This window comes from Nanorana parkeri, unplaced genomic scaffold (assembly GCF_000935625.1).
Source record: "Nanorana parkeri isolate BGI_ZX_2015 unplaced genomic scaffold, ASM93562v1 scaffold342, whole genome shotgun sequence".
NCBI classification, from domain to species: Eukaryota; Metazoa; Chordata; class Amphibia; order Anura; family Dicroglossidae; genus Nanorana; species Nanorana parkeri.
In genome coordinates, this window is record NW_017306610.1 from 530,216 (window position 1) to 553,123 (window position 22,908).

At 41.1% G+C, this 22,908-nt stretch overlaps 1 protein-coding gene across 1 annotated transcript in view; it reads left to right on the forward strand.

The window, feature by feature from the left end:
• The window catches only part of LOC108788656 (mitogen-activated protein kinase kinase kinase kinase 4-like), a 189,948-nt gene that overhangs the window by 87,291 nt on the left and 79,749 nt on the right, over positions 1–22,908 (forward strand). Inside the window, exons 13-16 of the mRNA XM_018558479.1 lie at positions 745–900; positions 9,220–9,369; positions 11,313–11,450; positions 14,786–14,917. Of these exons, the coding sequence (XP_018413981.1) occupies positions 745–900; positions 9,220–9,369; positions 11,313–11,450; positions 14,786–14,917 (576 nt within the window). The remainder of the gene's footprint in view (positions 1–744; positions 901–9,219; positions 9,370–11,312; positions 11,451–14,785; positions 14,918–22,908) is intronic.

Consider the following 22,908-nt stretch of genomic DNA (forward strand, 5'->3'; position numbering starts at 1 on the left):
AGGTGAGCGAACCTGGTATGTGTTCGCTCACCTCCCCATCTACTGAGCCGACCTGTGACAGTCTCATTGTCACAGGTCGGCTAGAACTATGAGGTGAGTGGAAATCACTCATCTCATAGTTCTCCTTTAATTAAAAATCAGTCTAAATAGTCCCATATTTCAGGCTCTGGGATGAAGGCATCCAAGTAAATGTTTAGAACTGAGATACAGACAACACAGAAAGGAGGAGTGCAGGCTATAAATGGATATTTTATGAGAATGAACGACAGCTTGCAAAAAAAAAAAAGAAGCATTAGGTTTGCATTATAACTTATTAACTGTGGTGGTAGAAATCTAACCTCATCAGACTACTGCTTTAATATGTTCAGAGCATAATGTGACACCTGAACTTGACAAACATTACAGGTCAACATGTTGAGATTATTTACTGACCTTGCCCCTTGTTTATAATGTTTCTCTTTAAGACATTACGTAGAAATCCATCAAAGATGGAAGGTACTCATAGTCTATTGTTGTTCAGTACTAACTATTTCAACACTATTCAATACTTATTAGATCTCATATTTTATGTGGATGGTATAGGTGATGGTTTCTACAAACAGCACAGTCAGTTTTCATCTTTAGAATTCTTTTTTTATCAGACAAAACGCCTGTCTTTCAAAATCACACAGCAGGTAAAAGTTACACCGTAACCAGAATTTGTGTGGGATTGCAAATGCTAATTATTTGTTTGTTTGACTGCAGCATCAGAAAAGAGAACTGGATTTGAGGAAAACTCAAGAATGTGAGCCAAAACCAATGGAGTGGGAAGGACCCAAACGGGACGGAAGAGGGAAGGAGGGAAGGAAGCACATAGAGAAAAGTGTTCTGGCTGATGTACATGGTGCAGAAAGGAAACAGGTAACACTACACAGCAGATGATCTCATGCATATTGGTACATCTCAGATGACACTGTGGAAATAGTTTTAAAACCTGGATTCCAAGAAAAAAAAAGAAAGAAAAAAAAACCCCACTGAAAACTGCTGATAACAGGGTCTAAGCAGAGAGACTGACCGCCAGCTGATGCAATATGGAAATGATAAACCCCTTTACAATGAAGTTATATTTTATTTTGAAAGTGCATATTTTCAGTAACTCTTTAATGTTATCTTTTTTATTTTACGTGGTTACTGCTCTGTGGTTCAAGCAGAACTCCAGCCAACTTATCAATATAAAATTGAATAGCCCATTAAAAGGTAAAATAGCAAAACTAGATTTTTGCTGCATTATTCAGCTTCAAGCCAGAGATTTCCCAACAGTATTTTTTTTTCTGCCACTAGAAATCCTCAGTCTTATGGCCAGCATCACCTAATCCACTTCTTCTGGGTACAGATCATCCTGAACCCACCTCAGCCTTCTACTGGACAGTGAAAGGAGAAGTGGCGCAGTGATTAGCTCACTGTCACTCTGCTTTCTCTTCCTATCAGCATATGAACGGATTAGCTACGTGTGCTGCTTCTTCCCCTCACACTCCATCTCTGATGTACAGGGACTGCAAGAGGCTGATACAAGGTCAAGTTCAGATGTTTACACTGTTTGCATTTAAAAAAGGATGTATTTGTGATTGCAGAACTGCTTTTTTGTGGCTTTTATTTTATTATGTTTTTGCTGTAAGGTTTGCATTTACAGATCTGCCACCCTCTAGTGGTCATCTGTATGTCAGACAGCACATCAAACAGTCATCATCACTGAAGGACTAAAGTCAAACATAACATAAGCTTTCTAGAGGCAGTCAAAATAGGCAAAACATGAGGAAATGTAAATGTTTTGTAAAGATGTACTCCATATGTTTTTACATTTTGCCCTGACATTCACTTTAATAACATTTACTTGTACTACATAAGTTCGTGAATAGAAAACTTGCTACAAGGAAAAAGAACATTTCCAGGATGAAGTGCAAGGACAATATTACACAATAACATAGTGACAATTCACTAATTGCAATATTTTATTAAGTTTTGGCTAAATTCCTTAGGCAGCCTAATTATTGCTAGCTCAGATACTCCTATTAAAATGTTTTTCTAATCATTTAATTCTCTTTCAGAGTGCCATTTATTTGGCAAAACATTGTTTGTGCTTCGCCTTCTGTTCTTAATTAATACATTTGTTTTCACACTACTTATTAGCTTTTCTCTATCCTGCAAAAACAGCATTACATTTTTTACCAACAAAAATAGTTGTTTCTCAGAACCTGGATCTCAATATAGAACACATATTAAAAGGAAGCATGCAGTTTTAAATAAAACTTGAATCTCATTCCTTCGTCATCCTTGTTGAATTTGTAACAGTAATGACAGGCCCCAATGGCAGACAAGGGTGCCTTTTCACTGAGTGGGATTGTATATGCTTGTGGCATTTCTGCTGCCCTCTGTAAAGTTGCACATGTGCCAATTGCCCCAAACGCATTGGGTAAGCTAGAGGCAGTATTTCTCCTAAGACTCTTTTGCTTGAAATAAGCCGTGTCCGGCTTTATCGGTTATTAAAAAGAGGTCGGTTTTCAAGCTGAACTCTAGACAGTTATAAAAACAACAAATTCATATAATCAATATGTAATTAAATACATTTTTTAAATGCAAGCAGTGTAAGGATCTGAATTTAATCTTGTATGAGCCTCTTGCAGCTCCTATACAGCATGGCTGGAGTGTGAGAGGAAGAAGCAGTAAAAGTAACCAATCAGGACATGTGTTGACAAAAAAAGCATGTGGATTTGAAAAGCAGAGCGACCAATGAGCTCACCACTGTGCTGCTTCTCATTTCACTGTCTAGTAACAGGCTCAGGCAGGTCCAGGATGATCTGGACTTAGAGGAAGATATTTGATTGATTCTGGTCATCAGAAACAAGTACTACCAGGGAAATCTCTGAACTGTAACTGACATTTTATTTTATCTTTTAATGGGCTATGCATTTTTACCTTGATATTTTGTATGGAGTTCTGGAAGTCAGGCACAAAAGCTTTCCGCAATTACCACAAAGGATACACATAAACTTTGTGTGCACCAAATGCCTTTACAAAACCAGATAATACATTTTAAAAATGTGTGCTGTACAAAAAATAGAACTGTGGTAGAGACCCAGCAGGCTCCATCCACTACAAGCGGCCTGCAGAAAACTACAGGAGGGGCAGATAGTAGACTAGTCACCCTGCACAATCAGAGAGTGAAGCTCCTGCACAGAAGCAAAGCTTCAGCTTTAATAAGGGATATGCCATAAGGAATCTCCTTCCATACATTGAACCAGGATAACCAGGGAGAGTACGAGCTTGTACTTAGTTCTATAAGAATGTGCTGGAAAAGAAACATTTTGACAAGTGGCTGTGATTTAGTCAGATCTCAGTGGATTGGGGACAAGTGAGCACTAGACTGGGAGAGGCCAATGGGGCTGAGGGGACCAAGTGTAACTGCACAAAAAGAGTTAAATTCACTGATCCCCATAGTTAAAAGGAGAACTATGAGGCGAGTGCTTTTCACTCACCTCCTAGTTCTAGCCGACCTGTGACAATGAGACTGTCACAGGTCGGCTCAGTAGATCGGGAGGTGAGCGAACACATGCCGGTGTTCGCTCACTTCTCGATCCTGTCACGGCTCTCTGCCTCTAGATAGGCAGAGCCAGCTGTCACTCACGCAGCTGGGCGGATCTCGACATCGATGTTGGGATCCGCTCCGGCTGCGGAGTTTCAGTATACCGCGAGCTGTAGCTCGCGGTATACTGATCTTAGGGTGACGGGAGGACGCTAGTTTGTGTCCTCCCGTTACCCTAAGGAGAACTATGAGGAAAAGCCCTGACCCCATAGTTCTCCTTTAAAGCTGGCATATAAAACACTGCAACTGTCACACACCAGCTCTATAGCTCGAAGAACTGAATGATCATAAACCGCTGACCGCTCAGTTCACGATCTTCTACTTGCAGATAGCGGTGACTGTTAGTCACCGCTCCACGCAGGGATTCCCACCCCCCCTTCTCTGTTCCTCCAGTGCTGACTCAAGGGACAGACCGGGGACAGGGGGGGCACAGCTGGTTTTGGCTGTAGAGAGGCAGGTAGTGAGGTGGATCCGACAATATGTCGGGATCTTTCCCGGCTGCAGTGCAGCTTTGCACTGTCAGCATATAGTGGCCAATAGCCCACTATCTGCTGAGTTTTGGGTCACAGGAGGACATTAGTAAATATCATCCTGTGACCCAAAAGAGAACTAAATTACCAAAAAAGGTTTGGCCATTTGATCGCGTTCAAGTACCACTAGAGGTGTAACTAGAAATCACAAGCCCCTATAGCAAAATTTGGATGTAGCCTCATCAGTGGCAGGTAGCTAAATATTGGTGGTAAAAATGGAGGTACAGCATATATTGTACCCCTTTTTACATCCCCTTTACAATGGTAGGCAGTCTATATACCTTAAACCTAGTGGCTATGTTGACAGTCTATATACCTTAAAATTAGTGGCTACTATATTTGAACTAATTTCTAAGCAGCAACCAGGCAATCTAAGTAATTTCCAAATCTGCAAGGCAACCTAGGGACCTCTTTGCAAACTGCTATCGGGATTAGCACCAATGAAAAGTGTCTGCTTTGCATTCAACTGGAACTAAGGTGGCTCAGGTAGGTAGATCCATATGTGGGAAAATAGTCTGAGCTTCTGATCCCCTGAGCCATCAAGATATTGTTGAATGTGGAGGTAAAGACAGAGAAACAAGGGGGTGGAGAAAGAAAGGTAAATGCCGAGGTGACAAGACTAATCTGTCTTTTGGGTAAATTGGCACATTTTAATTCACTTTAAAATTCGTCCACTCAATCTTGCTTCAAGAATTTTGCAATTGCAAAAAAATCCACACCTGCATGCTGATTCCCACACCAGCACACCTGCATGCGGATTCCCTTATATCATCACCAAATCTAAGAAAACATGGTCATGATGGACATTGTAAAGCTTGAAGAAAATAGCTTGAATTATATTCTAGGCTATACTAGGTAGAACATGTATATTAAAAAGGACACAGTGTAAATACAAGGCTCATCCTCTGAAAGTACTCAGGACAGAAGATACAATTTGGTCTAACAAAGTTTTTCTAATGGCCAAACATAGCCCTTAAAAGATGAAGTATTTCATGATATATTGATGGTTACTTATTCAGTTGTAGACCCCATCCCCCACAGGGTGGCACAGTGTGCCCTTTCCCATTGACATAACAGTTGGATTGTAATGATAGAATAGAAAGGAATAGAAAGAAAGTTCAGTCACTTCTAGACACAGGTACATCAGAAAACATGTTCCACATAAAATAAATGTTAAAATATTAAAAGAAAGGCATTCTTGTACTTTTCCAAGTTAATAAGTATAAGACGTTCAGCAATATCCAGAGACTCAAAGTATAAGGCCCGTTAATATTTCAAAGCGATTACAATACAGGAGAGGTCACTCTCTGGATCGGCAGGGATTCAGCCCTGGAGTTTATATTCACAATGGGACATGGGTTATATTGACAATCCAGCTCACACATGTGACAGAAGAATTTGAAAAGGAAAGAAGCACCCAAAATAGGACATCAAACACTGCATTTTACATGAATACTTTAAACATATTCCCCATAACTATTGTTTACAATATTCAGCACTGGGATCTGGTTTTATCTAAAAGTAATTATTTTCAAGATGTTAGGTGTACATTGTATGGTAATAGCAAAGACATGCTGGGAAGCTCAAACTTTGTTTTGTTACCTTTCACCACTATGACCTTCACTCAGTCCAAGTACCAACTGATTACAGCATTCTTTGCATGTTGCAAGTAGATACATTAGCCACAGAAGTGCTGTAAATAATAATTCCATAAACTGGCACTAATGATTGCCTTTGGCAGATAGAAACAATGTTACAAAACAGAAAAAGTACATATGCCCACTGCTCTGATCTGTGCAGTCTGGTCCTGTGCGGTGCGATCAAAATAGTGCTTGTAGCATTTTGATCGCACCGCACAGGATCAGACCGCAGGCACAATGTGCCTTGCGATCCCGTGCAGCGGATCGCATTGCAGCCGGAGGACATGGCTACGGCGCCATTCACTTGAATGGCCCGCCACGCCCCCTCCAACCCCACTAAAAAGTGAGCCGGCCGCAATGCGAGGCAGTGCGTTCTGGCCAAAATCGGGCCGCAACACTCTGCATCTATTGTGACTGAGCCCTAACTCCTGAGTTTAGTGTCACTTTAAGACAAATAAAACCTTATTCAATAAAAGTGGCCTGTGTAGGTGCAATAACCTATAGCAGGCATTCAGAATCTATGCTTCCCTGGGTTGACAGCATTATAAATTGTGATTGCATGGGGTGGGTTACTGCAATTAAGAGTAAGAACTATTTGCTATTTAAAGCCACAGAGCTTAAAGGAGAACTATGGGGTCAGTGTTTTCCCCCATAGTTCCCCTTAGGGTAACGGAGGACACAAACTAGCGTCCTCCCGTTACCCTAAGCTCAGTATACCGCAAGCTACAGCTCGCGGTATACTGAGACGCCGCAGCCGGAGCGGATCCCGACTTAGATGACGGGATCCGCCCAGCTGCGTGAGTGACAGCTGGCTCTGCCTATCTAGAGGCAGAGCCAGCTGTACCTGCCCCCTCCCCCGTCTGTTCCGCCAGTCAGCGCTGGCAGATCGGAGCGGGGAGAGGGGAATCCAGCCCCTCCCCCTGTCACGGCAGAGAGCCGTGACAGGATCGAGAGGTGAGCGAACCCGGTATGTGTTCATTCACCTCCCGATCTAGTGAGCCGACCTGTGACAGTCTCATTGTCACAGGTCGGCTAGAACTATGAGGTGAGTGAAAAGCACTCACCTCATAGTTCTCCTTTAAGTAAGTGGAAATTAATAAATGTTTCCATATGCTTACAGTTACACTGAAAGTGTTTTTTTTTTTATTTAATATGCAGTGAGTAAGGAAAATGTACAGCTGAAATCTTGTTTTACTAAAGTGGGTTTGAGAAATGGCAGTGGTTAAACAAATTTATAGGCCATTTAATGTAATTCATGTTCCATCCATTAAGAATAATTTAGTTTTCATGTACAAATTTGGGTTCTTGCTTGACTGAACTAAAGAAAGACTTAAATTGCTTTAAAATATTAGTTTCTTGTTTCTAACTACAGCATGAAGATCTATTACAGAAAGCACATGGAAGAGGCAACCCAACAGAAAAGTATATACCTGGAATGGTAAGGAAATGTCTGTGAATAAGGCTTATGATATGCCATAATACATAGGTGTATCTCATGACAAAACTTTTTTAAGCATGGGTAGGATCTAGATAATCTACTGTATGCGGATATCATTAATTTCTGTGTCTCTGAAGAAATTCACACTCCCTATATGTCCTGGTGACCACTGTTACCAGGACTAAAAGTGAGGAAAATTCTACAGTAAATGTTATTCCCTCTAATCCTGGCAAAGTGAGGATTAGAGGAGGAATCTTCCAATAGGCATGCTTGTCCTGGTGACAGCTTTCTAAAAAGGGATTTCCCTTTTTTGGAGTGATTTCCTCTTACTTCCTGTTGTGACTCTGGAATAGGAAACAAAAAGGTAATTTTCCCCAATGTTACACAGATGGCAAAACCCCCACCTTAAAAAGGGGTTTTAACAATTTCCTACTTTTTTCAAACTGAAAAAAAACAAGCTTTCACTTTAAATAAACTTTAAGAAAGAGCAGCTTATTTTCTCATTAACAGAATGTCCAATTCAATACCTATTGGAGTAGAAACCTAAGGGTCTATTCAAGAAGCTGCCGAAGGATCTGGCCGTAGCTTCGGCCGATCCTTCGGCTAGCTTCAGCTCCAGGACCCCTTCGTTTCAGTAGAACCGAAGGAGTACAGTTGAAATTAGCCGTACCAGCCTGAAGTGAATAGCCGAACAGTGTTCGGCTCACTTCACTTCAGATCGGTCATTCACTCGGCTTCCCTCGGCAGCTTTGTGAATAGACCCCCTAGTGTTTGAAGGCGGGATTGTACACTAATTTACATGGTAGTATTTCTACCTCCATTCCACACTATGCCTATTTCAAGCTTTATGGTATACAATGTAATTCATATTAGAAAATTTACACATTTAACTTCTTGGTATGGCTGAACTGTAGATAGCCATCTACAGTGATCAAAAACTGTTAATGTATTTGGAAGTAATCCATATGTATGTAAATGTATAATTTCTATAAGAAATAAAGATATTAAATGCTGTTTACAAAGCTTATTATGCCATTGTCCTACTTTACATAATTGAAACTGTTAGAAAGTTTGCCTTTTATTAAATCTTGAAAAAATATGTAACATCTCCAGAAATCTGTATCATATTTTTAAATTATAAGCTGCTTCCAAGTACCATTTCTATTTAGGTATTCTGTTTGTAATATGTGGAAAACAGTGTGTAAATTACACTCTGCATTCATTTATTCAAAACCTTTACACAGTTGCATTGTTTTCAATGCTTCACCTGCCTAATGTGCTTCTATTAGCAATGATCAATATAAAATGAAATGCAAAAACTGGGCTTTGTAATAGCATTTTATTCCCATGAAAGCAGATCTAAACTTCCAGCTGTGTTAGTTGGCACGTGGAAGATCTCCATCTGAATTCTCAATTTTGAATGCTAAAATACAGTTTAGCTAAAGACCATTATATAAAGCAGTCAGTGATAATGCGCCTCAAACATGAGCAGCACCAATCAAATGATCAGAATATTAAATTAAATTTGTTGACAAAACATATTTTTAGTATGGGATGGAATTAGTAAAAGTAAGAACCTATGTCAGTTTAAATTGACATTTGTGTGCCATTGCAGAGATGTCCCTTCACTTCCTTTGATGGAGACAATATGAAGTGACAAGAAATCTTTCCAAAGTATAAGCTATGACAGCTGTCACTAGAACAAGTGTCCCCAGTGGAAGATCACCATTACCCTCCTGCTTCAGTGGCAGCTGTAAAACTCTATATTTCCCAAAAATTTTTGTCCCAGGGAAATTGTTACCAGAACAAATAGGGTGAATTTTCCCAACAGAGACCCATACAGCAGTAATAACGCTTACCTACTCGATTTAAAACTGGAAAACGCTTCAGCAAAGTCCTACACAATCGTAAAGGATTGTTATTTTTACTATGATTATTATAAGTCGTTGAAGTAGCATTGGCATGAAAAATATGTTTATTTTGTTTCTTCAGAAGGCAGATTTGCAAAGCCAAAGAAAATTTCACCGTACACTGCCCAAAGATCAGACACAGCTGTTATTTCTCCAGCATGATCATATGGGAAAACATGTAGAACCAACAAATCATACTGCTGATCATCCAAATGTGAAGCCCATTAATGATGTAAGTTCCTGGTTTTATTGAAAAACAAAATTATACTACTCTAAGGATCACTATTTTGACAAATCTTTAGCACCAAATCTTATTTGCCTTCCCCATCTGTGCTACATGTGACATTTTTTCCACCTCCTTTCTATAACTGGGGATGGTTTGCAGGTTGATCAAAAGTTTTAAGTTCTGAGGTTTATTTATAAAAATAGTCAGATATCAAAAATAATAATTTTACCTTACTTTGAACGAAATGATCTTGCTGACAAGAGCAAAGGTTTAATGCAAGATGTTGGATATAAAAATTCTGTATACCAGAATCTGTACTGTGCATCCCATCTTTAAACGCTATTGATAACAGCAAACAGCACCTACAGGTGAAACTCGAATAATTAGAATATCGTGCAAAAGTTCATTTATTTCACTAATGCAACTTAAAAGGTGAAACTAATATATGAGATAGACTCATTACATGCAAAGCAAGATAGTTCAAGCCGTGATTTGTCATAATTGTGATGATTATGGCTTACAGCTCATGAAAACCCCAAATCCACAATCTCAGAAAATTAGAATATTAGCATGCTAATACTTTTCAGAGGTCTGATATTGTTCTATGTACAATCCTTGTTTTAGGGATTGCATGTAATATTCTCATTTTCTGATATTGTGGTTTTGGGGTTTTCATGAGCTGTAAGCCATAATCATCACAATTATGACAAATCACGGCTTGAATTATCTTGCTTTGCATGTAATGAGTCTATCTCATATATCAGTTTCACCTTTTAAGTTGCATTAGTGAAATAAATTAACTTTTGCACGATATTCTAATTATTCGAGTTTCACCTGTATAGACAGGTGTTGTCCAGCATTTCTTTAAAGGCCTGTTCCAACCAAAGCCACACCAAAAACGCATAAACGCACTTCAGTTTACATTTTTTGGGGCACCATAACTCCTATTATTAAGAGATGCATTTACACATGTTGTGGTGTGAAAAATGCAGCCTGCTCTGTTTTTTTCAAAACACAGCACATTGCTGTGAGTTACACTATTGACAACTGTGATATTTTGTGTAGATGTGTTTTTGATGTTTAAAATGCATCAAAGTGCATTGGGTGGGAATGGCCCATAACAGCTCATCCATTTTAATGGGATCAGAGAGCAATTATATCTGAACAATAAGATGTTGAGAAGATAGGAGGTGGTTTAGTAAGGAAAATGTTTATGTATTGTGAAATTGTTGTGTTGTCAAAACGTTACCGTAGCTGCACAAGAGCTTGTGGGGAAATTAAGTGTGACATGACCAGTTATGCAGCATCTCACTACACCACTGTAAAAGGTGCCCATACACTGGCCAACTTTCGTCCAGTTTTTAATGTACCAAACAAAATTCAGCTAGTGTATGGATCTGTCGGCTCCCTTTTAGCCAGCATTCCTCAATCAGCTGATCGAAGAAGCTGGCTTGAAAATCTTTGTACGATCAGAACCAGCAGCCAATGAGCTCCCCACGCTGCCCAATACAACAATGCAAACAGGGGCAATTAATGGATTGACACGCTGTTTGTGTTGGAGGAATCACATCAATTTCTTCTGTTCAGCCCACGGGTTCAACAAAAATTAACAGATGTATGGCCAGCCTAATCGACCTAAACTTTTCCTTTTTAGCTCTGAGTAAAGTAAAATATTTTTTGCCTGTGACTTCATTGGGTAGCTTTCAATATCTTCCTGCCATTATGCCCATATAAGAAATGGGGAGTGTTATTGTTCCAATAAAAACCATTGACATTCCAAACATTTGGAACATGTGGTTTTATTTGGTCTGTATCCCCTTTGGAGAGATTTCTGATCACTTCCTGTATTGACAAGAAGTGAGAATGTTTCCAATGGGGACATAATCCTTCTTGGATTAGATTTTTAAGATTTGTTAGGTTAATATGACTAATGGTGGACTACTTTTTAGATACCAGAAAAAAAAACAATACTCGCTGACCCAAGCCATGTGAAATGGACCGGTTTCATACAACAAGCACATGGCAGACTTGGATCTGGAAGCAGTTCTAGCCCATGTACACCAGCTTTACCAAGAGCCATACTGGAGGTAAGGTCACATTCTGTACTCCGCATACTAGAGAATATAGTGGAAATCTATGTCACATGCTCAAATTTTAAACTACACAGTAGATATTTAAATAATGCTGTATATTTGGCACTGCTGCTTTGGTGTCACCAAAGAATGCTTTATTTCTTGAAAATTATAAGAACATATAAAAAATTGAAATATTTACTATTAGTTCAGGAGTCTAGAAAACTTTTATACACACAACTTTATATTTTCACACACACAAATAGAAGTCTATTAGAATGTAAAAGCAGCTGAGGCTGGCCTGGAGATCAACTGCAGCTTAACCACGCCTGCAACCTTCTCTAAATGATCTCAGAGGCATCTGGAACTTGTGTGAGAATCACACTGCATTTCTCCATCAACATAAGACCCTACATTGCCAAAGTTCCTTTAAAAAATCCTGTGTCTAATTTGACAGTAGCATTGTTGCTATGGCTACAACAATTTCTAAAAGTTTTACCTCCAGTTCGTACCTATTGAAACATGAAGTAATTAGGACCAACTCTATTGGTGTGTAGAGAGCCCAGAGCGCTCAGAGAGTGTGGGGCCACACAGATGTGTATACATCTTTGCATGCACCACCTCCTACCCGTCACTGGTTGAAAGGATGCTTTCAGCTACACAGTCACTTGTCACTAGGAGGTTGTCGGCTGTGTAGCTGACAGCATCCTAGCAACCAGTGATGCTGTGTATTCAACCTCCTCATAGCAGCCAATGACCCAGAGCTGAATATTGACAGTGGGCGAAGCATGATGGGTGATGCTGAGAGACTAGTTCCTCATTAGCTTCACCTCCCTTGTGATGGACAGTGAATGGCAGTAGGTAGATTCCATGGCAGCTAGACTAGGAAGATGGACCTAATGGGGAACTAGTATTCCAGCTTCACTCATCAGGCCCGCTCACTGCCGAATAGGGGCAGGCATACGCGGTGGGGAGCTAGTGTTTCAACATCAGGCTCTGCCTACTCAACAGCTTAGTTTGTTGACTGTTGCGCCTGTTTGATGCAGAAGCAAAGCAGGGAGCTCCGTAATGCTGAGCCTGTAATTTTATCATATTTAGTGATAAGCTGCACTGAGAACAGTGTATCCTTTCGGGAAACTCTGGCCTCAGCATCAGGCCCCCATGGTGCCTTCATGTGACAAATTCATGTATCGGTTTTCCCCAGGTGCATTAATCTGTCTCAGGCACTGGCATTTGTGTGTGGAGGCACTATGCAAATTTAAAAAGCGTTTATGACACTCTTTATGAATTCCAGGGATTGTGGTTGATTTACTAAAGGAATAACACATGTTCACTTTGTAATGTTCACCAGCCATTTAGGTTGGTGAATGAAGGTTAAATCATCCAAATAAATGCAAGCAAAATTAATTTGTACAGGAGTGGGGATTCAGTGTCAACACAGCTACACTACACCTTATTTACTAAGCTATTGCTAACTAAGCTAATGTTCTGTATTTCAGCACCAAAATATGTATAAACTAGATGTACAGATTTGATTTGACATACATTAAAGATAAACAGTGGCTGATCATTTTCACAGCAAGAATCTCTGCTACTACTGCTATCCTTACTCCACAACTAACCGGCTGTTAAGTAGTAAGCCTACTGCATATTTTAGAACACACTTTGGAGTTTGTTGATATATATTAATGCATCTCATATCTTCCTCAGTCTGTTTATATATTTACACCTAGAAATATTTCTGTAAACGGAGGATAAAAACACAGGAAACCCAATCTCTCAAGGAGTCCTATGAAAATCATAATTGGTCAAGACTTGTCTTACAAAATAATAGCAAAGAGCTCCTTATGTAATCAAAAGCAAACAGATTTTTGCCCATTTGCTGAGTGGTTAAAAGATAAAATGGCAAAAAAAAACACTTGTCAGATAATTTTTCCTATTACCAGACACATTCTATCATTCATAATTTTATCACAAATTCGTCATGACCAGTACATTTTTAATCTATACAGGGACAAATATAAACTCTTTCCCCTGTGTATTCTTTCCCTGCAGTTTGAGTGCTTTCATCGCCATTCTCTAAACCCGTCTGCAGTGTGCACTACGGTGTAGGGAGCAGGATGTCAGCACTGAGAACAGGAAAAGATAGAATAAAAAAAAAATGTACCATCAAAAAGATCCCCGTTGCCTTCATGTTCTCTGTCCTGGTGTGCAGACATATTTATGCTGGCCTGGGTCTGTGATGACATCTTTATGATTATAGTTATACAGAATTTATATAGCGCTATACAAGTCAAGACAAGATGGTAAGGAGGGCCCTAGATGTAATATTTGCAAACTGTATCTAAATGTATTTAGACAGCGCATTAAGACAAATGTGTTTCCAATGCATTACGATAACCAAAAAAATGCACATTTGTTTGTACTGTAGTGCACAACACTGCAAAGGTGAGAATTGGCCCTTAGAATTCACTTGTAGTTTCATTATATAATTAGCAGATTTAGACAGGTCAAGGACTAAACTCAATTGCTTAACTGAAATAGAGATATTGTTACTTGATTGACTTAAATTATAAATCATTCAGGCCATTTTACATTGTATAGGCAAGACTGTTCATACAAATGTATTTTAATTATATGTTTGCATGGAGTTCAGCTTTAATTTTCTTTTTTTGTGGCCAATGTTGCTCTGGCTGCATGGAGACCTCAAAGCAGATTTTGGGGCTTGACTCACAGCATTGGTACCTTTCAACACTGGAAGGGTTGGTCCTTGGACTGATTCAGGAGTGTTCAAACGGGGTGGGGCTCGGGGGGTTGCTGTTACAGGTAGGGTTAGTGTGAGGGTTGGGGTTACAAGTAAGGTCAGTGTGAGAGTTGATCTTAAGCTGGGTTAACATGAGGGTTATGGGTTACAGAGATAAATATGAGTCTGTGGTGGCTCAATAACAGGATAACATTGTTCCTTCACCAAAATGGGCAGCACTGATTGCTTATGTATATTGTTTTCCAGCTCAGTGTACATTGTTGTATAATATTCTGCTGCTCATACATAAAATAAATAATACAATCTCTAATGCAGTAGTGTTATGACAAAAAGGCCTCATATGCTTTTTTGGTAAACACCCTTTCATTCCTAAACCACTGCCCTCTGTTAATGTTTATGTACGGTAAGTACTTTCAAGATAGTATTTGTATGTACTTCCCAGGTAAGGAAGGGTTATTAATATGAATAACACATAACCTCTCTGGAGAGGAGGTGGGAATGGTCTGTTTGTTTAGAGCCGTCTCCTGTGATCCTGGGTTATTATTTCATCCATGTGTTTGTATTTGTATTTCTCTCTTAATCAAAGAATGAAAATCTCCGCTCCAGTAGAGACAATCACTACAGCAGCTCCCTGTCTGACATGATCATAAGTCCTATGTCCCCAGGAAAAGATGATGTGTTCTGGGGTGCCCTGCAAGGCGAAGACCAGCCACCTAAGGTAGAGAATTGCATTTATTGGAATTTGTTTTTCAAGTTGTTATTCCAGTCACAGGTCGTGTGCTGCAGTTCTGTCAACTGAATAGTGTAGGGGCTTATACAAGGTTTCATTTGTTTAGTAAAATATCGTGAAGATATGTAATGATTCCATACAAACACTTGCCAGTGGAGTTCAATACCCAAGCTCGAAAGCACTTCTATGTCTACATTAGAACTAGCTGCCTTTGTGTATGTAAATGTAAAACATGCATTCACACATGTCCACCTTCATTGTGTTTGTTTGCAGATAAGACAGTACAAATGCATTGCGACTGTATGTGAACTAAATGGGAACCTAGAACGCAGATGAAAAGCGACAGTTTCAGTGATATATGTAGCACTTCCCTGAGGGAATGAATCTACATCCAAGCAACTCCGTAGTGAGATAAACACAGAAGCTGCCCTTGCTGACTACCTGTTGCCTGGCTGCCTCTGGCTTCCATATCTAATGGACACAGAACATTCATGCAAATTAAAAAGTAATTAACTTCAGAACTGCTGATCTCAATACTTGCTCCAGATATTGCTGTAGCATGACCCAGCAGCTAGCATTTTCAAGAGACCAGCAATGGTAGCCTCATTCTCACTACAGGTTTCCTCTTAGGCTTTAGGGCCCATTCACATTATTGTGGTCCATTAAAGCACGCACATTTACAGGCATTACATGGTGCATCAACATGTATTGCGTTAAGAAAGCCAATTCATTTTGAAAGGGCTGTGTAATGCACTAGAATGCACCAAAAAGGTGCATGTACCAAATTTATCCCTTAGCATGTTGCCACATATTGTGCTGTGACATGCATTCATTGGTAAGGTGTGTTGGGGTGCAGAATAAATAGCAAAACATTGCATCAATGCAAGTAACGTGTTGCAGTAACACGCATGTTAACGCAATACAATAGTGTCAATAGACCCTTAGCCTTTTGATCGTTCCATATTTATGTAAAAGTTACAAAGCAGCAGAACCTACTGAAGCTGTAAAAACAAAGTATCAAACACCTAGCATAGGTCGGATATCTGCCCAGCACACCTTTGTTCAAGGTCAGTAGCTTATTACACAGCAGTCTCAGCACCTTAAAGGTGTCCACACACCTTGCGATAATCGTACTATAATCGCGGGAAATACCGCGATCATACGATTATCGCATGGAGTGTGGAAGGCATGCGACCTCTGCTACTGTAAAGTCACACGACTTTCATCTTAGGAACATGTTCGAAAGCCAGCCGATTTTCGGCTGGTTTGTGGCATGTTCGCAAGATAAAAGCCGCACGGGCCGGTGTGCGCAAGCGCACACTGCACGTTTAGCATTGCGGTCATCGGCCGATGATAGGCAGATTGTACGTTTTTTTAATTACCTTACAACCATCGCAAGACAAAAGTCTTGCGATGGTTGTAAGGTGTGTGCCCAGCATTAGAATGAAAGCCATAAAGCCCCTTTCACACAGGTGCCTTCTATTCCATTGAGCAGGGGATTCCTGCATGGATTCATTGCTGATTGGAACACATGTCATTGTGACAGCCATGTCCTTCCATTATTTTCCTCCATCTTGCAATGGAGGAAAAAAAACTGAAATTACTGGACCCATGTTGATCTATGGGAAAATCAGATTTAAATGGACATGTGTCTGTTTGCATCAGATTACCCCCATTCCACCATGATCAGGTCTCCGGAAATGTTAATCTGATCTGTTTGTTTTTCTAGACCTGGCCAGAGTCTGAGGTAATTGGAAGCAGGGCCGGTGCAAGGATTTTTGCATACACAGGCGACGTGTGCCCTAAAACGGCTGCCTATACACCGCCCTTGTAGTCAATTAACTCTGCCTCCCATCCATATTAATACGTGTCTGTACCTCGGTACAAGCATAGACTGGAGTAGAGATCCACCGATACCATTTTTTCTAGGCCTAGTACATCAGCTATAGAGGTCTACAATTCCCAGCAATTTATTACACAAATTTATTACACAACAATGATGTGAAGGGTTTCAGCAGGGGCAGATGTGGAGGGTTTCAGCAGGGCAGTTGAGTTCCCAGTCTCCAGCACATCCCCTCTGCTCCCGTATCTCCCTTCTGCTACCACTCTCCCCCACATCCCCTCTATTCCCACATCTCCCCTCTGGTCCCACTGTCCCTCACATCCCCTCTACTCCCCCATCTCCCCTCTGGTCCCATTATCCCCCACATCCCCCCTGCTCCCACAGTCCCTCACATCTTCTCTACTCCCACATCTCCCCTCTGGTCCCACCGTCTCTCACATCTCCCCTCTGCTACCACTATCCCCCACATCCCCTCTGCTCCCACATATTCCCTCTGGTCACATTGTCTCTCACATTCCCTCTGGTCCCATTATTCCCCACATCCCCTCCCTCTGCTCCCACATCGTCCTTCACATCACCCTGGTCCCGCATCTTCCCTCTAGTCACACTGTCCCCCACATCCCCTCTACTCCCACATCTCCCCTCTGCTACCACTGTTCCCCACTTCCCCTCTGCTCCCACACAGTGCCAGACTAAAGGAAAAAAGGGCCCTGGTGAAATATTTTTTCTGCCCCTTCCCCTTCTCACTCCAAAAAGGGGGTGGGGGGTGCTGGGACTAGATTTCACTGGCCCCCTAACCCCCCTGGCGGTCTCTGCACTGAAGTAGCTTATGTCCCTCCATAGTCACACAGAGTGAGAAGCTTATACTCTAATGCAGAGTACCATCATCTATAGGAGGACTACAAATCCCGGCAATACATTATACAACAATGCAGAGGGTCTCAGGAGGGGTGTGGAAGGTCTCAGAAGGAGGAGATGTGTAGGCGTCAGAAGCCCTGAAAGCAAGTGTTGCGTGTTTCTTCAGAAAGCTACTACACAGGACCTAATGCAGCCAAATCAATGTAAAAATTAAATTGCCGAGATGCAGACGCCAGTAGTAACGCAGAGTGCAGGTGTCAGTAATGTAACACAGAGTGCAGGTGTCAGTAATGTAACGCAGAGTGCTGGGGTCAGTAATGTAACGCAGAGTATAGAGGTCAGCAATAACGCAGAGTGCAGAGGTCAGCGGTGTGACGCACAGTGCGGAGGTGTGACGCGCAGAGGTGTGACCCACAGTACAGAGGTCAGGGTGTGACACACAGTACAGAGGTCAGTACACAGTGCAGAGGTCAGCATGTAACGCAGTGCAGAGGTCACAAAGAAAGTACAGGGACTTTGACTTCTTCTTCTGCTGGTGATGGTGGAGGGAAGCAGCAAGGTTTCCTACACATCCAGTCGGCTCCGGGGCCTCTTTAAGATGGCTCTGATCACACCTCACTGCACTCCCTCTCTCTCCTCCCGGCCGCTGCAGCTTCAGAGCGGCCGGGAGGAGAGAGAGGGAACGCTGACAGGTGTGATCAGAGCCACCTCTCTGAGTGCCCGTTTCGTGGAGCTGAAGCTGCAGGGGCAGGGAGGAGAGAGAGGGAGCACAGAGAGGTGTGATCACCGCCGTCTTAAAGAAGCCCCTCTGCCAGTCCACATCTTTCGTCCTCCCCCTCCCCCGGGGCCCTCAAGCAGCAGCTTGACTTGATTGTAGGTTAGCGCTGGCTCTCATTGGAAGTGAACGGACTCACGTCCATTTAGATCTGTAAGGTTGATGTGTAGGCTATCTCAACTGTACCTGGCTAAGCTTAACATAATTTTATCATTGTCATGGTTTACTATTGTTTGCACTTTGCATCACTATTCTCATTCTGTATGGTGTTTTTGTCACATTTAGAGCAGGTTTTCTTTATTAAATAGTATCAATTTATCCACTTTTAAAAATGCTGACATATTGTGTTATTTATATTACCTATGCACAACTGACTATCAGAAATTAGTAGGTGTCCATTTAGAACCGGCTGCCAATAAACTAACATTGTGTTTCCGATCAGATCTAACTGAAAAACTGACAGGCGGACCTGATCAGAATGCCTATGTGAAAGGGGCCTAACTAATTTGGGTGAATGTGTGATTTTTTTTTAAGGTCATGTATTTGTAAAAAAAAAAAATTTTTTTATAAATTTGCTCTATTTACTGTTTATATTCCCAGAGCACTATGTGTTAGCTGGAGATAATACCGCAGTGTCAGCCTGCCTTATTGCTAACTTTGTAGGATTGAAACTTTAGAGCAATGTTTCTCAACCTTTTTTTCAGTCATGGCACCCCTTAAAAGTATGCAAAATCTTGAGGTACTAGATAAAAAGGTCTAGTTTGGATTTTAAGGGGGGTCCACATGCAAACAAACGTTTGGGATTTCCCTTCAAAACACAGTCCCTCATTTTACATTAGGATCACCTTCCTTCCCCATCAGAGTCCCCACTCTAATTTTAGGCAGCCCCCTTCACATGAGAAGCCCCCTTTCATATCAGAGTTGCCCCTTTACATTAGGAGCCTGCCTGCACCAAATTTTGTAGTGCACCCCTGAGGAAGGCAGAAGGCACCCCCAGGTACCATCGCACCCTGGTTAAGATAGGCTGCTTTAGACCCACCTGTCCAATAAGACATAATTAACTACTGTAATTTGCTCAGTTGTGTGTTACATTCTCTATGAGCTATCGATCCCTGTAAATTTGTGCAGCTCCGCATCACCTTTCAAAAATAAGCTAAGTTCTTGATAACTGGGAAATGGAAAAAAATTAACTTCTCTACCTTTTTTAAGAGCATATTAGGCATTGGCTCCAAAACAAACAGTGCCATTTTCAAACTTGATACAAAGTCTTCTGTAATAAACCCCTTTTTTTTTAAAAAAAAGGATGACCTAGCAGAATTGTGTAAGTGCATATGCAGAACATTTTGATGACGCCCTATACCAGTGGTGGCAAACCTTGGCACTCCAGCTGTGCCAAAACTACAAATCCCAACATGCATCTGCCTCTGGGAGTTATGTCTGTGGCTGTCAGAGCCTTGCATTGCCTCATCGGACTTGTAGTTCCAAAACAGCTGGAGTGCCAAGGTTCACCACCACTGCCCTATACTTTCAGAAAACGCTATGCATTTGGTTGCCAAAATTCCGTTTGCAAAAGTTGGTCTATTTTCTTAGGCTGACTAAGCACGGGAATAAATCTTTGTGGCAGTGTCTAAGTATCTCTAAAATGCAGCCAAGCATTGCAAATGATGTTTTCAAATGTATTAGAACTTTAGAACTCTGCAAATAAACTAGAGCAGCGACTAGTAGAGGAAGAGGCTGCTTCGTAAACACGATCTGCATATCCTAATTCCGAAGATATGAGGGATAGCTCGTCATGGCTCTGAAGAAAGATAAATTAACTATAATCAAATGTGATGTTAACTCTATTTAAGCCAGAGATCATAAATCTGATGTTTATAATTCTGTAATAGGGCATACTCATTTCTCTTGCCAGCTTGCAATTTCCTGCTAGAAGAGGGAGTATTAGGTTGTTGTTTAACTTTTCCATGCATTTAAAGTCTAACTCCAGCCAGTTTTTGTACGTCCTAGATACGACGGTGGTCAGTTCAGGTGGTTTATTCAAAACTCATGGCTTTGTAAAGCACTGCTTCAAGCACTGTGGTAATGCATGCGCAAAACACATTACCAGCACCTCAGAGCAGTATTGTGAATGGGCCCTTTATCGGTCTTTGTCTCCATGAGGGAAATTGTCCCTGAATTCCTGCCCAGGTGACATGCTTTAGAACAGATAGAGAAGGTGTCATCCAGGAGGACAAAAAAAAAGCATTTAAAATGCTTGCCGTTTCTTTCAAAATTAAAAAGAGTTGGAGCTAAAAACAAACATGCCCAAAATGTGAGAAAATACGGGGCTCCCATTGCTGAGCTTTTTCTGAAAATGCTAGTTATCTGGATGTTAAGCTGACCCTCCGTCTCAAATGGTTTGAGTTACTAACCTAAAACAATTATGCAGATCAGGAATGTGAGAAAACAGTAATTACCTGCATACTTCTGAGTCAATGATTCAAATATTGAAGAAGATGAGCATGACAGGCAGCCAGTATTTTCAGATGTGTCTCACGAATGGTTCCCTTTTATGGTGGATCTCATTTAGCACAGCAACGACCCTCTGCTGGGTCGTTACTGCCCCTCATGGCCTAAGTGTTTAGATCTTCTGCCACTTCTTATCAGAGCTCCAGTTATCATGGATGGAAAAGAACAGGAGTTCCTTCTGCCTGTCAGAAGTGGATTTTTCTTGTATTCCTTGGAGAATCGAATAGAGAGTGTGACACAAGCCTGCCACAAGCTTGCATTCATGTTCACTCTCATTGACCCTCTTGTGAATTTTCTACAAGGATGCATAGAGCAATCATCTCCTGGAGGGTAATTGCAAAGTCTAGCTATCATAGACCTACTGAGAATTGTTTTACCTAAACCCAACCAAAAAACACATTAGAAGTTATTTTAATAGCTATATTTTGGAACACTTTGTTTTAATAGATCATAAATAGGTGTTCCAACATACTGGAAGAGATGTGTGATGTTTTTTGATCACTGGCATCATGACTTGAACCATTAGCAGTAGAATTCAATCTATGCATATTCTGTACTAAAAATTACCTCTGGGATGTTTTCATCCAGCAGTAGCTTCAACAATACGTAAAGCTGAACTCTAGAATGTGTTCCTACTTGAATTGTGATGCTTTGTGTATTTCTTCTTCACCTGTGCAATAATTCCTTGGGAAACATTTGCATCTGTGCAAATTATTCCTGTATTAAGACCAGTCACTGCTGCTCTCTCTCTTTGTACAGGGTTAATGGTCTTGTATCTTCCCCCTCCTGCAGTTTCTAGTAGCAGACAGTCTCTAGTAGCTTGACCGGTTGGACCTCTCCTATGGCTCTTCTCAGGCAGCACAGCACAGTGATCATGTCACTGGTGCATGGAAATGCCTTACAATACATTTTATGAAGCTTTCAGCTCTAAGGGTTTGTTCACAATATGCGTGCATTAATCACACATTACCACGCAACACACCTACATGCGTTACTGTGCGGGAGGTTAGTTGCTATTCATTTACATACACAATTTTTTTAACCACACCGCATTGCAATTGTGGTACCCCTTTATCACTTTGCAGGCGGTGCATTTGGGGTGCCATTCAAATGAATGGCAATGCAACGAAACTCCTGCACTGTTAACGCATGGTAGGTGCATTATGCAGTACCATGCATTAATTGCAAGAACCGTGCAATTAACACATGTACCTGGTATGATCAGGCCCAAAAACTCCTGTGTTTTGTGCTGAAAGAGCAGAGTAACAGCCACGCCCCTCCACACACAGACTTGTATTGCAACGAAAGAGAGGGGACACGTTTGACCAGTTCTGTTACTGGACTGGGTCTAGATCTGATGCCTATTGATCTCTAAAGGACTCATATTTAAACATTCTGTACAACTGTTGTAACAAGAAAGTGGAGGCAATATTAAATAGTTAGTAAAATATCTGATGGCAGATCTATTTCTGTGATTGCAATTGAATTTTAAAAGGTCATTTTCTGGAAAATATTGCAAATTTAAAACGGTTGCTTTTCTCCATTTTGGTGGGTCTACATTTTTAGTGCTTGAAATGTGTACAGCTCATAATGGGAATAATTCCTTCAAATATGAATATATTTGGGGTAAGATTATGCTGTGTTGAAAGCAGTACCCATGTAATTATGGGTAATTTTGTTGACACATGACAACCTTAAAGGTGCCCATACACTGCACGATTCTCGTACGGGAAACGCGGGAAATCCCGCGATGGTACGAGAATCGTGCAGTGTATGGAAGGCGTGCGACCGTTTCTAATGTACGGTCGCACGACTTTTGTATATCGAGCACGTTGGAAAACCAGCCGAGAATCGTACGATTTTCGGCTGGTTTTTAACATGATCGAGAGATCACTGCCGAACGGGCCGGTGTGCGCAAGCGCACACTGCCCGTTCAGCATTGCAGTCATCGGAAGCCTGCCCCTCAGGGGGGCGGGCTTCCGATGATCGCAAGTA